The 15,617-nt window shown below is 48.8% G+C and overlaps 1 protein-coding gene across 1 annotated transcript in view; it reads left to right on the forward strand.

Moving 5' to 3' along the window:
• Positions 1-15,617, forward strand: part of FUZ (fuzzy planar cell polarity protein) — a 142,833-nt gene that overhangs the window by 29,063 nt on the left and 98,153 nt on the right. The window contains exons 3-4 of the mRNA XM_073570885.1: positions 2,516-2,600; positions 3,271-3,339. Coding sequence (XP_073426986.1) covers positions 2,516-2,600; positions 3,271-3,339 — 154 coding nt within the window. The remainder of the gene's footprint in view (positions 1-2,515; positions 2,601-3,270; positions 3,340-15,617) is intronic.

Here is a 15,617-nt window from a genome sequence, read left to right on the forward strand (position 1 = left end):
GTCAGTGAGGTTATTAATGGTTGTCTGAAGAAGGTTCTGCCCCTGAATGCACTCGGGTAAATCATCAAGATCCACTGCTGGCAGCCCCGGTGTAATCACCAACCAATGACGTCCCAGCTGTGCTCGATGGGAGACAAGTCTGGAGACGCTGCAGCCATCCTGTGATTTCCATAATTCCATGAATTTTCCTTCTTGATGGTGCAATTTCAATGATGATGATTGTATGTCCTTCAGCCGCAGCCGGCGCACATTTCAGCTAATTTGTCGGGGCTCTCGCCTATCTCAAATTGATTACCTATCCCAATTATTCTGTTCCGGTTGTCCCCTATTAAGGATACCATACACTTTCATTTAGATCAGGGTTAATGGTTGAATAACTGGTGAACAGTTGGTCATCTTACACATTTTATTCCATGTTTGTCCTTGCGGCACTTTGAACTGGCCATACATGTTCTCCGTTTCTACGATCTTTCTGTAAACATTATTTTCCTGGACCAGTGGCTATCTGGACAAAAATTTTAAACATGGCCGACTTCTTTCCACGCAATGACAGCAACTAAAACTGTCTTTTATTTTTAAATTTCTCTCTTCCAATGATCGAGTCTATTTAGACTAATGTTTCCGGCCACCTCAGGTGCCCCTGAATCATGAAGGATCAGTGATTAGATATAACTTTACAGTTTTTTCAGCTGTAAGTCGTGACGTCTGCGCTGTTAGTATTTCTCGTAATCTTATCTATGCACTGACATGCTGATAATCTGTTCTGTTATCAGTGCCGGGATTAAATAAAAGTGATGAAATCCACACAGACTTCTCTCTCTACAAGACGCCTCCATCAAACAACCTTCCTCATCTGTTTTATTTTGACTTTGTCAAGTATTTGCACCCCATTTTGATTTTGTTTTTCTGACCATTCCAATGCAATACATTCAGATGCTCCAAAATTTATCTACAATCTATGGATAAAAGTATTGGGTAACCTACAAGAGCATTTCTCACATCCCATTTTAAATCCATAGACATCAATATGGAGTTGCCCATATGCAGATATAACAGCTCTCGCTCTTCCTACAAGATTTTGGAGGAGTTTGTGGGAATTTTTGTCCCCTCATCCAGAAGATCATTTGTGAGGTCAGACCCTGATGTTGGTGAGAGGCCGGGCTCGCAGTCTCTGTTATAGGTGTTGGATGGGGTTGAGCTCCAGGCTCTGTGCAGCCGTCACATTCTTCCCATCAAACCCCCCCTTTTGGACCTTGTGCACTGGGCTCAGTCATGGAGGACAGAAAAATGTCTTCACCAAACTGTTTCATCAAAGCTGGAAGCTGCAGTTGTACACAATGTCTTGTGATTTCTCTTCACTGAAACTAAGGAGCCTCTGATGACCCCTGATAACAGCCCATAGTATTTTCCTCCTCCACCAGGTATACAATGCGCACAATGCAGTCAGGGAGTAACTTTCTCCTGGCAATCACCAAACCCAGACTTGTCTGTCAGTCGCCAGATAGAGAAGTGTTTTCCGTCACTGCATAGAGCACGTTTACACCAGAGTCCTGTGGTGGCAGCTTTGCACCTCCCCATCCGACCCTCAGTATTGAGCTTGGTGATGTAGGGCTGCATACAGCTGCTAGGCCATGAAGCTCCTGGTGGGGGTGCAGTGTTTGTGCTGATGTTAGTACCAGAGGAGGTATGGACTATGCAGTTATGGAGTCAGCAGAGCGTTAGTGACTTGGTCCTCAGCACTCGGCCCCCTGCTCTGTAATGTTATGAGGTCGCCACTTTGTGCCTGAGTTGTTGCAGTTTTTTCCACTTCTCAATAATATCACTCACAGGTGGTGGGGAAGATTTATGAGGAAAGAAGTGTCTTGAACTGATTTATTACCCCGGTGGCTCCTATTACAGGACTTCATTGGTGTCAGTGACCTCTGCACCACTGGCCGTTCTGTCCCATGTTAGTGACGGTGGACCGTATGGAGAGGCGCCGAATGTTATACACTGATGGGGTGAGGGGCTAGATGGTATACACTGGGGTATGAGTGGCCGGATGTTATACACCCGGAAGTGAAGGGGGGGTGGCGAGTGGCTGAATGTTTTACACCCGGGGATGGTGCGTTATTGGCCTGATGTTATACACCCGGGGTGGGGGCGTGAGTGGCCGGATGTTATACACCCAGGGGTAGTGGCCGGATGTTATACACCCAGTGGGGGAAGGCCAAATGTTTTCCCCCCCGGGGGGGGTGTGTGGCCGGATGTTGTACACCCTGGGGGTGAGTGGCCGGATGTTATACACCACGGTGGAGAGAGGGGCCGGGTGTTATGTACCCTGGTAGAGCGAGGGGCTGGATGTTATGCACCTTGGTGGAGCCAGGGGCCGGGCGTTATGCACCCCGGTGGAGCGAGGACTACGAGGTTTAATGCTTTTCTCCACATAGTCTATCATCACTTTTACATAATGCCATGACAAGTTAAGGGGTTAATACTTTTGGCATCAATATGTGATCATTTTCTTTTTTTTAAGCATCAACCTAATAGTGATGTCCTGTGAAAACACGGCTAGCGACATGTCACTGAACAAGCTACTGGAGAACGTCTTCAGCACCATGGTATGTAGCTTATCAATACTTGTCATTCAGTTTAGAGCTACATTCATAATTTTGCTTAACGTTTCCTGTATATAACACTGCGCTGACCTATATACCATAACACAAAGGTAGTGCTGCAGCTTTTCAAGAGCCGCTCTTCTTCGCCCCCTATAGCAGCCCTTACACATTAGATCAGTGTCGATCAAAACCCGATTTTGACAGATTCCGATAAATGGGTATCAAAGGTCTTATCTGGACATGTTGGATTTTATTGTGCCTGATCCTTTCATCTAAGCAGTGATAAGCAGCCGCATGATCTGAGCTTTCCCCCCTCTTCCCATTTGGACCTTCTGCATTTTCAGCCGAACATAAATGTGTATTAGGCGTGTGAGCAGCTATCTACCAAGCAATCCACTTGCTATGTTATTTATAATCGTTTTACTGCCACAATATAATATATCTGTGTCATTAGGTCCTTTGTTTAGCACCTGTAGTGTGAGGCTGCTCGCCGCCTTTGTACCATGATTTTACTCCATTTCCACCACACTAAAGTCAGCTAAAGGGCAGATTAGGGGGAGAGGTTTGCCTCCACTGACTCACTAGTTCCCACATTTATGGAAAATCTATACACCGTGTAAGACCAGAGGTTATTGTGTTTGCTAGCAATAACGTGTCCCCATTACTTTTGCAGGTTCTCGTGATCGGCTTGGATGACCTCATCAATATTAAAAATGTGGAACGTTTGAAGAAGGACCTTCGGGCAAGTGGAGCAGGTTATCGGCAGGGGTGGTCCGAGGAGATTGCATAGGTCTAAAAGGGAATCTGTCACCACATTTTTGCTCTATGAGCTGTGGCTACAGCCATCAGGGGCTTATCTACAGCAGTTAAGCCCCCGATATAACCTGAAAGATAAGAAAAACTAATTAGATTATACTCACCGGGGGTCCGGTCCAGTCCGATGGGTGTCGCGGTCCGGTCCTGCGCTTCCCATCTTCTAGCGATGATGTCCTCCTCCTTACTTCTGCCGCGGCTCCTGCGTAGGCATGCTTTATCTGCCCTGTTGAGGGCAGAGTAAAGTACTGCAGTGCGCAGGCGCTGGACCTCTCTGACCTTTCCCGGCGCCCGAGCACTGCAGTACTTTACTCTGCCCTCAATAGGGCAGATAAAGTACGCCTGCACAGGAGCCACGGCAAAAGTAAGGAGGAGGACATCATCACTAGAAGATGGGAGGCGCCGGACCGGACAGCGACAACCACCGTACCTGCCCCTGCCCCCCCCGGTGAGTATAATCTAACTTGTTTTTCTTCTCTTTCAGGTTACATCAGGGGGCTTACCTACAGCATTACAGAATGCTGTAGATAAACCCCTGATGGCTGTGGCTGCAGCTCATAGAGCAAAAATTGGGTGACAGATTCCTTTTAAGCTGGCTGAGATGGCAACCTCTGCCAGATCCCCTCACACTCGAGTGCCCGTCTCTCGACATTCATATATTTTTTTCAACAGGGAGAGAGGAAAAAGCCAGACAGCGACTTATCTCCCCTGAACATTAAAATATCAGACCTTTAAATTCCAACGACTCGATCCTTTTCTTCCCATTAGAAGACCCCCATACATATCAGATGGTCGGCTAGTCCTGCCAAAAATCAGCTTTCTCTACTGACTTTTATCTAGTTTGTATGAAGGCCTATTAGACAAAGATATTTTGTATAATGTTACTTGTTACTGACAGGATGGGGTCAGCTCGTAGATTGGTTCAAGCATAAAAAACACCAAAGGCCAAAGTGTCTGAAGTCACAATACGATAAAAATGTAAAATGAGAATTAAAGTTGTTTTCCGCACTTAAAAAGTGGCCCTGAAACATTTGCAGAGCTCAGCGGTTCTGACGATTATAGACACCAATCTCAATGGTTGACTGCCGCGGTAATATGAGCTGTAGTTGTGATTGCATCACTGCAGCCGAAACACACACAGACCGGGACGGTGGGCGGGAGCTGGCGCTGGACCGGTGTATCTTTAAAAGTTCCCTGAACCAAGTAGATCCTTACAACCGTTACCACCAGATGCTGTAAATACCTTGTTAGCTGACCCAGGGCCGCACCTATAATGCGGCGATTTGCACCAGCTGCTCAAGCGGCAGGCAGCAGGGGGCGGCATTATGCGCTACTCTACCCGCAGTACATACAATTTAGCCTCTGCATGCTGATGCTGCGGTCGTGCAAGAGGCTGTAATTGATGCGGTCACAAGAGGGAAGGTGTCAGGGCCCCCTGATCATGTGACCCATGACTCCTCCCCTCCTGTGACCTCATCATAGGTCCTGTGCGCATCATTCCTTTGTTTATGCAGCCGGACTGCTGTCTGTCATCGTGAGTGAGCTACTTGTGTGTGTGAGCTCTGATACATGCGTGTGTGAGCTGTGTGTGTGATACGTGTAAGCTGGGTGTGTGATACGTGTAAGCTGGGTGTGTGATACGTGTAAGCTGGGTGTGTGATACGTGTGAGCTGTGTGTGTGTGATACGTGTGAGCTGGGTGTGTGATATGTGTGAGCAGTGTGTGATACGTGTAAGCTGGGTGTGTGATACGTGTAAGCTGTGGGTGTGTGATACGTGTGAGCTGGGTGTGTGATACGTGTAAGCTGTGTGTGTGTGATACGTGTGAGCTGGGTGTGTGATACGTGTGAGCTGGGTGTGTGATACGTATAAGCTGGGTGTGTGATACGTGTGAGCTGGGTGTGTGATACGTGTAAGCTGGGTGTGTGATACGTGTAAGCTGGGTGTGTGTGTGTGATACGTGTGAGCTGGGTATGTGATACGTGTAAGCTGGCTGTGTGATACGTGTGAGCTGTGTGTGTGTGATACATGTGAGCTGTGTGTATGTGTGCGCTACGTGTGAGCTGTGTGTGTGTGTGTGTGCGATAAGTTTGTGTGTGTGATACGTGTGAGGTGTGTGTGATACGTGTGAGCTGGGTGTGTGATACGTGTAAGCTTGGTGTGTGAGCTGTGTGTGTGATACGAGTGAGCTGTGTGTGCGATACGTGTGAGCTGTGTGTGCGTGCGATATGTGTGAGCTGTGTGTGTGATACGTGTGAGCTGTGTGTGTCTGATACGTGTGAGCTGGGTGTGTGATATGTGAGCTGTGTGATACATGTGAGCTGTGTGTGATACGTGTGAGCTGTGTGTGTGCGATACGTGTGAGGTGTGAGCTGTGTGAGCTGTGTGTGTGTGAATCGTGAGCTGTGTGTGTGTGTGTGTGATACGTGAGCTGTGTGCGATACGTGTGAGCTGTGTGTGTGTGATACATGTGAGCTGTGTGTGTGCGATACGTGTGAGCTGTGTGTGTGCGTGCGATAAGTTTGTGTGTGTGATACGTGTGAGGTGTGAGGTGTGTGTGATACGTGTGAGCTTGGTGTGTGATACGTGTAAGCTTGGTGTGTGAGCTGTGTGTGATACGAGTGAGCTGTGTGTGCGATACGTGTGAGCTGTGTGTGCGTGCGATACGTGTGAGCTGTGTGTGTGTGATACGTGTGAGCTGGGTGTGTAATATGTGTGAGCTGTGTGATACATGAGAGCTGTGTGTGTGATATGTGTGAGCTGTGTGCGACACGTGTGAGGTGTGAGCTGTGTGAGCTGTGTGTGTGTGATTCGTGAGCTGTGTGTGTGATACGTGAGCTGTGTGCGATACGTGTGAGCTGTGTGTGTGTGATACATGTGAGCTGTGTGTGTGCGTGCGATACGTGTGAGCTGTGTGTGTCTGATACGTGTGAGCTGGGTGTGTGATATGTGAACTGTGTGATACATGTGAGCTGTGTGTGATACGTGTGAGCTGTGTGTGTGATATGTGTGAGCTGTTTGCGATATGTGTGAGCTGTGTGTGTGCGATACGTGTGAGGTGTGAGCTGTGTGAGCTGTGTGTGTGATTCGTGAGCTGTGTGTGTGTGATACGTGAGCTGTGTGCGATACGTGTGAGCTGTGTGTGTGTGATACATGTGAGCTGTGTGTGTGCGTGCGATACGTGTGAGCTGTGTGTGTGCGTGCGATAAGTTTGTGTGTGTGATACGTGTGAGGTGTGTGTGATACGTGTGAGCTGGGTGTGTGATACGTGTAAGCTTGGTGTGTGAGCTGTGTGATACGAGTGAGCTGTGTGTGCGATACGTGTGAGCTGTGTGTGCGTGCGATACGTGTGAGCTGTGTGTGAGATACATGTGAGCTGTGTGTGTGTGATACGTGTGAGCTGGGTGTGTAATATGTGTGAGCTGTGTGATACATGTGAGCTGTGTGTGTGTGATACGTGTGAGCTGTGTGTGTGATATGTGTGAGCTGTGTGTGATACGTGTGAGCTGTGTGCGATATGTGTGTGCTGTGTGTGTGCGATACGTGTGAGGTGTGAGCTGTGTGATACGTGTGAGCTGTGTGTGATTCGTGAGCTGTGTGTGATTCGTGAGCTGTGTGTGTGCGATATGTGTGAGCTGTGTGATACGTGTGAGCTGTGTGTGTGATACGTGTGAGCTGTGTGTGTGATACATGTGAGCTGTGTGTGATACGTGAGCTGTGTGTGTGTGATACGTGTGAGCTGTGTGTGTGATACGTGTGAGCTGTGTGTGTGTGTGTGATACGTGTGAGCTTTGCAGGAAAATATATTTATTGAAAAATGGAACATGGACAATACAGATTTCCCAACGTTTCGGCTCAACCGAGTCTTTATCAAGGGTTTATCTGTGTAGTCATATGTTCCCTTTTTTTAAAATAAAGTTCTGTATAATCATGGCACGCAGAGAACAGGGGACCACGCCGCCGTCTTGGTAAGAGAAAGTGTGCACACTTTCTCTTACCAAGACGGTGGCGTGGTCCCCTTTTCTCTGCGTGTCATGATTATACAGAACTTTATTTTTAAAAAAAGGAACATATGACTACACAGATAAACCCTTGATAAAGACTCGGTTGAGCCGAAACGTTGGGAAATCTGTATTGTCCATGTTCCATTTTTCAATAAATATATTTTCCTGCAAAGTTAAATTATTTTGCCTCAGGTTCTACATTTTTGTATTATCTGGTTTCCTGGTGGCTTGGTTGGCTTTTCCCCTTTCATTATTATACGTGTGAGCTGTGATACGTGTGAGCTGGGTGTGTGATACGTGCGAGCTGTGATACATGTGAGCTGGGTGTGAGCTGTGTGTGTGATACGTGTGAGGTGTGAGCTGTGTGTGCGATACGTGTGAGCTGTGTGTGTGATACGTGTGAGGTGTGTGTGTGATACGTGTGAGGTGTGAGTTGTCTGTGCGATACGTGTGAGGTGTGAGCTGTGTTTGTGATACGTGTGAGCTGTGTGTGTGATACGTGTGAGCTGTGTGTGTGATACGTGTGAGCTGTGGTGTGTGAGCTGTGTGTGTGTGTGTGTGTGTGTGTGTGTGTGTGTGCGCGTTACGTGTGAGCGGTGTGAGCTGTGTGTGATACGTGTGTGTGTGTGCTAAAGCAAAAGTTGGCACAACCTGCCAGTGTTCTACGATTTGGGTGAGGACATTCAATGTATGTGGGCTGGTGAATTTTTTTTTGTGTCAGGGCTGCTTTTTGGTCTCAGCCCGGCCCTGTGTAAGGAGCAGAGTTGCGTGTGTACGAGGTGTGCGGAGCCGTGTGTGTGCGAGGTGTAAGGAGCAGAGCCGTGCGTACGAGGTGCACGGAGCGGAGCCGCGCGTGCGTATGAGGTGCACACTTTCTCTTACCAAGACGGCGGCGTGGTCCCCTGTTCTCTGCGTGCCATGATTATACAGAACTTTATTTTAAAAAAAGGGAACATATGACTACACAGATAAACCCTTGATAAAGACTCGGTTGAGCCGAAACGTTGGGAAATCTGTATTGTCCATGTTCCATTTTTCAATAAATATATTTTCCTGCAAAGTTAAATTATTTTGCCTCAGGTTCTACATTTTTGTATTATCTGGTTTCCTGGTGGCTTGGTTGGCTTTTCCCCTTTCATTATTATACGTGTGAGCTGTGATACGTGTGAGCTGGGTGTGTGATACGTGCGAGCTGTGATACATGTGAGCTGGGTGTGTGATACGTGTGAGCTGTGTGTGTGTGTGTGATACGTGTGAGCTGTGTGTGTGATACGTGTGAGGTGTGAGCTGTGTGTGCGATACGTGTGAGGTGTGAGCTGTGTGTGTGATACGTGTGAGGTGTGTGTGTGATACGTGTGAGTTGTGTGTGCGATACGTGTGAGGTGTGAGCTGTGTGTGTGATACGTGTGAGCTGTGTGTGTGATACGTGTGAGCTGTGGTGTGTGAGCTGTGTGTGTGTGTGTGTGCGTTACGTGTGAGCGGTGTGTGATACGTGTGTGTGTGTGTGTGTGTGTGTGCTAAAGCAAAAGTTGGCACAACCTGCCAGTGTTCTACGATTTGGGTGAGGACATTCAATGTATGTGGGCTGGTGAATTTTTTTTTGTGTCAGGGCTGCTTTTTGGTCTCAGCCCGGCCCTGTGTAAGGAGCAGAGTTGCGTGTGTACGAGGTGTGCGGAGCCGTGTGTGTGCGAGGTGTAAGGAGCAGAGCCGTGCGTATGAGGTGCACGGAGCGGAGCCGCGCGTGCGTATGAGGTGCACACTTTCTCTTACCAAGACGGCGGCGTGGTCCCCTGTTCTCTGCGTGTCATGATTATACAGTACTTTATTTTAAAAAAAGGGAACATATGACTACACAGATAAACCCTTGATAAAGGCTCGGTTGAGCCGAAACGTTGGGAAATCTGTATTGTCCATGTTCCATTTTTCAATAAATATATTTTCCTGCAAAGTTAAATTATTTTGCCTCAGGTTCTACATTTTTGTATTATCTGGTTTCCTGGTGGCTTGGTTGGCTTTTCCCCTTTCATTATTATACGTGTGAGCTGGGTGTGTGATACGTGTGAGCTGTGATACATGTGAGCTGGGTGTGTGATACGTGTGAGCTGTGTGTGTGTGTGTGTGATACGTGTGAGCTGTGTGTGTGATACGTGTGAGGTGTGAGCTGTGTGTGCGATACGTGTGAGCTGTGTGTGTGATACGTGTGAGGTGTGTGTGATACGTGTGAGGTGTGAGTTGTGTGTGCGATACATGTGAGGTGTGAGCTGTGTTTGTGATACGTGTGAGCTGTGTGTGTGATACGTGTGAGCTGTGGTGTGTGAGCTGTGTGTGTGTGTGTGTGTGCGTTACGTGTGAGCGGTGTGAGCTGTGTGTGATACGTGTGTGTGTGTGTGCTAAAGCAAAAGTTGGCACAACCTGCCAGTGTTCTACGATTTGGGTGAGGACATTCAATGTATGTGGGCTGGTGAATTTTTTTTTGTGTCAGGGCTGCTTTATTCGGACTCCCATGACAGCACCACGAGAGAGGGGATCCGCCCTATAGGAACAGGAAACCTACAGATACAAAAGGGCGGCACCTCTCCCACGCATCAGTTGGTTTCCTGTTCCTGAGGGCACGGGATCCTACAGAAAATTTGGATCCCAGGCCGGCCAGCTGACACCGGTAGCGAGGGGGTCTCCTACCTCGGCCTGGTTCGGATTTCCTGGAAGACGCCACGGTGGCCCAGGATGGGTGTCACGGCGGTGGCGTGGACAGCAGGGAGCGGCGTCCGGAGGATGTCCGTCTCCAGGAATTTAGCCGCCGCCGGTAAGTATACCCCCCCCGGGGATTTCCGGCTCCGGCGGCGCACATGGGTTGTCAGCGCTGTGCAGGGGGCTGCGACCGGGCGCTGCTCCGGAGCTCCCGGGCGTCCCGCGGGGCTTCCGGCGTTTCCGGGGTAGCGGTGACGTCAGGGGGCGGGCGGAGGAGGCGCTTCCGGGTCAGCGCGCCACTGCGCATGCGCGGCGATCCCAAGATGGCGGCGCCCATCGGAAACACCGATGGCACGAGTTCGGGCGCCAGCTGGGGTAGGGAGCTCCGTTAAGGGGGGGGAGGGGCGCGGCATGGATACTGCTGACCGGAGGAGGGTGTATTTAGGCGGGACCCGGGCAGGGTTCCTTGCCTTGGCCACATTACTACATGCAGCAGTGTGCAGCAGCAGCAGTGGTAATGGAAAGCGATCGAGAGCAGCAGCAGCAGCGGCAGAAGCAAGGGCAGCAGCGGCAAACATCACTGCCGCCCCTGGATGACCTTCGGCAGGTCAAACAGAAAAAGAAAGGGTCCCGTGACAGTAATGCGGGACGAAGTGACCAGTCCACGCGTAAAAGCTCCTCCAGGCAGACAGGAGCATCGACCGAAAGAAATCCCCCTCGTTCTCCGGTACTTGATTGTGGCACTGGTAAGTGATCTTCGTGAAAGTTCACTCAGTGACGGGACCCCCCTTCTGTGTTTTTCTTTTCTAGGGAAAGAAAGCTACAAGTAAAAATAAGCATAGGGAATGCGCACTCTGTGCATGCCCATTACCGGATGCGTGCCTCAAAAGATTGTGCCCCCCTTGTATTCAGCAGACGGTGGCAGATGAGTCGCCTGCAGTAGCGGCGAGTTTGAGAGACATTGTCAGGGTAGAAATGAGGGAAACCCTAAAGTCCTTGTCTCAGCCGCAAAGTCTAAGGGGCGAGGTCCCGGCGGAATCTGATTCCTCGGTGGAGTGGAGAAAAAGCAGAGACTCCCAGGCTTCATCTCCCTCGTCCTCCTCAGGAGAAGAGGACTCGGGGCGATTTTGTCTGCCTCTTGACCGGGTAGACAAGCTGGTCAAAGCAGTCAGAGGGACAATGGAGGTAGAGGAGCCTAAGGCCTCTTTCACACTTCAGTTTTTTGCATCAGTTATAATCCGCCAAAAAGGCGGACAAGCGGATCCGTTCTCAACTGATGAAGAAATTTAAAGGAATCGCTGGCGGGGGACAGCAATCCGTCACAATCCGCCATTAATGCAAGTCAATGGGAAAAAAACGGATCCTCAAAAAAAATTTGAGGATCCTTTTTTTTCAAAACCTGGCGGATTGTGACTGATTGTAAAAAACGGAAGTGTGAAAGAGGCCTAAGCCCCATTTATCCATGCAGGATGTCATGTTCGGTGGGCTGGAACAGAGGAAGCGGAGAGTCTTTCCGTTAAATCAAAAGATTCAGGATCTGATCCACAGAGAGTGGAAAAAACTGGACAAAAGAGGGTCGCTACCACCCGCCCTCAAAAGGAGATACCCCTTCGACGATCCGGCAGTAAGTTCTTGGGACAGAGCCCCCAAATTAGACGCTGCCATTGCTAAGGCATCAAAAAAATCCTCGCTCCCCTTTGAGGACATGGGAGCCCTTAAAGATCCCTTAGATAGGAAAGCTGATACTTTCCTGAAAAACACCTGGGAGATGGCGGCCGGGTCCTTAAGACCAGCAGTGGCTTCAACGTGCACGGCCAGGTCCATGATGGTCTGGTTGGACCAGTTGGAGTCACAACTAAAACAGGGTACATCAAGACAGACAATTCTTGGGGCCCTACCGACCATCCAAGAGGGAGCAGCCTTCCTGACAGATGCCTCAGCGGATGCAATGAGAATGGCCGCCAGAGCAGCAGGTCTCTCTAATGCAGCTCGCAGAGCCCTGTGGCTAAAGTGCTGGCAGGGAGACATCCAGTCCAGAGCAAAGCTCTGTGCGATTCCATGTGAGGGCGAATATTTGTTTGGGACTGTCTTAGACGAGCTGCTTGAAAAGGCGGGGGACGACAAGAAAAAGTTCCCAAACCTTTCATCAGCGTCCTACCGTCGCCCATTTGGTAGAAGGAGATTTGGCCAGGGGAGAAGGCGCAACTCTTCGCCTGTTAGAGATCGACCCAGATGGGAAGACAGAAGGAGACGAGGTACGGGCTATATGTTTACACGCTCGTCGAGAGATCAAAAGAAACCAAATCAATGACTAGCGGTTCCCGTAGGGGGTAGACTGTCATCCTTCTTCCCGGCATGGTCACAGATTACGAATAGTGACTGGGCGCGTAAGGTAATATCCACCGGACTTAGGTTGGAGTTTACCCAGATCCCGCGGGACACCTTTAAACTGACCCCCTTAAGATCTTCTCATCTCGAACAAGCGGCTTTAGAAGCGGAAGTCTTGAGCCTATGTCAGAAAAATGTTCTGGTAGAGGTTCCAGAGGCTGAGAGAGGAAGAGGGTTTTACTCTCCCCTGTTTCTAATCCAGAAGCCTGATAACACATTCAGAACGATTATAAACCTTCGTTCCCTTAACGAATTTTTGATTAATCATAAATTCAAAATGGAGTCCATTAATACAACAATAAAAATATTGTTTAAAGGTTGTTTTATGGCAGTCATAGATTTGAAAGACGCGTACTATCATGTACCTATCCATACAGACTTCCAGCAGTTCCTGAGGGTGGCAGTTTCAGTAGAGGGCACAGTACGTCATTTTCAGTATAGAGCCCTTCCCTTTGGTCTCTCAGCAGCACCCAGGGTTTTTACAAAGTTAGTGGCAGAAGTTATGGCTCACTTACGGGAGGTGGACGTCTTAATCATTCCATATTTAGACGATTTCTTGATTGTAGGAAAATCGGTGGGTCATTGTAAATCCCAGATAGAAAAAGCTAAATCCAGGTTAGAAAACCTGGGATGGATTTTAAACTACGAGAAATCCCGACTCCAGCCCTTAAAGATACAGAAATTTTTAGGGTTGATACTAAATTCAGACACTCAGCGGTGCCTGCTACCACTAGATAAAATTCAAAAGATACAGGAGCAGGTTCTTCGGGCAATGGATAATCCATCTATGACCCTCAGACAGGCCATGTCCCTGTTAGGTTCTCTAACTTCATGCATCCCAGCAGTAAGGTGGGCACAGTTCCATACCAGAACCCTTCAAAACGATGTCTTGATTAATAGCAGGGCCCTTGGAGGCTCCTTACAGGGTCGGATGTGTCTAAGCCCCTCAACTGTTGCATCACTGAGATGGTGGCTTGAGAGCGAGAACCTAGCGACAGGGGTGCCCTGGTTATCACAGATAACCCGTATTATAACCACAGACGCAAGTTCCTTCGGTTGGGGAGCCCATATGGGGGACATAGTGGTACAGGGCCAGTGGGATTCTAATTCTGAAATCTCATCCAACCAGAGAGAACTATTGGCGATAGAGCGGGCAGTCAAGAAACTCATTATCTACCTGCAGGGCCATCATGTGAGGATACACTCGGACAACCAGGTAGCGGTAGCATATGTCAACCACCAAGGTGGAACCCGCTCCAGCGCTCTGATGCAGATAACAGAACGGCTCCTCCAGATAGCAGAGAGAAATTGTCTATCTTTGACCGCGCTCCACATCAGCGGAAAGGACAATGTAAGAGCAGACTTTTTAAGCCGCAAGGCTCTAAGACAAGGAGAATGGGCTTTGAACAAAAATATTTACCGCCAGATTGTCCGCAGATGGGGCCAGCCAGAGGTAGACCTCTTTGCCACCAGAAAAAACAGAAAAGAAAGATTGTTCTGCTCTCTGAACCCCAGGGAAAATCCCCTGGCGGTGGATGCCCTACTGATAAGATGGGATTTTTCTCTGGCATACGCCTTCCCACCATTGAATCTTCTTCCTCTGGTAGTCAGGAAGATCAGAGAGGATCAGGCAAGAGTCATACTGATTGCCCCCTTTTGGCCCAGGAGGACCTGGTTCGCATGGTTGAGGACCATGTCGGTAGGGGATCCCTGGGTACTGCCGAACCTTCCGGATCTCCTCTACCAGGGGCCAGTCAGCCACCCACAAGTAGCGGGACTTCATTTGACGGCGTGGTATTTGAAAGGTCACTATTAAAAAATAGAGGGTTCTCCAAGAACTTAATTGACACCCTCCTAAGAAGAAGAAAATTAACCACCACTAATATCTATGCTAGGACCTGGAAACGCTTCCTGTCCACCTTTCACTTTGACATCAGAGATGGAATTCCCACGAAACATATTCTGGAATTTCTCCAGAAAGGTTTCGAATTGGGTCTCTCCACAAGCACGCTAAAAGTACAAGTTTCAGCCTTAGGGGCCCTGTTTGCAGCTGATATTGCAAAAGATTATTGGGTAGCAAGGTTCATCAGAGCAGCGGCCAGATCGAGACCTATACACAAAGATAGATGCGTACCGTGGGACTTAAACTTAGTCCTTACAGCCATGACAGAAAGTCCGTTTGAACCTTTAGATTCCGCCTCACTAAAGATTATATCCCTTAAAACAGCATTCCTGGTAGCAATAACATCCGCACGTAGGGTGAGCGACATACAGGCACTCTCCAGATTGCCTCCTTACACAGAGTTCTTACAGGATAGAGTGATCCTAAGGCCAGATCCAGCATACCTTCCCAAGGTAGCAACACAATTCCACAGGACACAGGAGATAGTTCTACCTTCCTTCCTCCCTAACCCAACCAACCCTAAAGAGCAAAAACTCCAGGCATTAGATATTAGAAGATGTTTACTGACATATTTAGCAGCCACGGATCCTTGGAAGAAGGAGAACGCATTATTCCTATCCTTCCAAGGTTCCAGGAAAGGATACAGAGTATCAAAACGCACATTAGCAAGGTGGATTAGGGAGGCTATCTCTCTTGCCTACACAGCAGGTGGCGGTCCGGCTCCACAGAACCTGAGGGCACATTCCACTCGGGCCATGGCATCATCCTGGGCGGAGAGATCTGGAGTATCAATTGATCAAATATGTAAGGCGGCCACCTGGTCATCTCCTTCCACCTTTTTTAACCACTATCGGTTAGACATGGGTGCCTCCTCAGACCTCACCTTCGGGCTAAGGGTGCTGCAGGCTGTAGTCCCTCCCTAAGTTAGTTTACATCTCTGTAATTCTCTCGTGGTGCTGTCATGGGAGTCCGAATAAAGTATTAAGTTACGTACCGGTAACGGTATTTTTCGGAAGCCCATGACAGCACCCTTAGTTCCCTCCCTTGTTCACGTATAGGGGTGCACTCCTTTAGAAGATTGTTCATAGAATCACCAGATGTGGGAGATGGTATGAAATAATTTGGTTAAATAAGGTAGATAGGTTGTATATATCATATGTTGTGTACTAACCATGGTAGCCTCTCAAGCTCTGTAATCCAACTGATTCGTGGGAGAGGTGCCGCC

The sequence above is a fragment of the Dendrobates tinctorius genome, unplaced genomic scaffold, assembly GCF_039654945.1.
Source record: "Dendrobates tinctorius isolate UK_male_01 unplaced genomic scaffold, ASM3965494v1 ptg000028l, whole genome shotgun sequence".
In the NCBI taxonomy this organism is placed as follows: domain Eukaryota; kingdom Metazoa; phylum Chordata; class Amphibia; order Anura; family Dendrobatidae; genus Dendrobates; species Dendrobates tinctorius.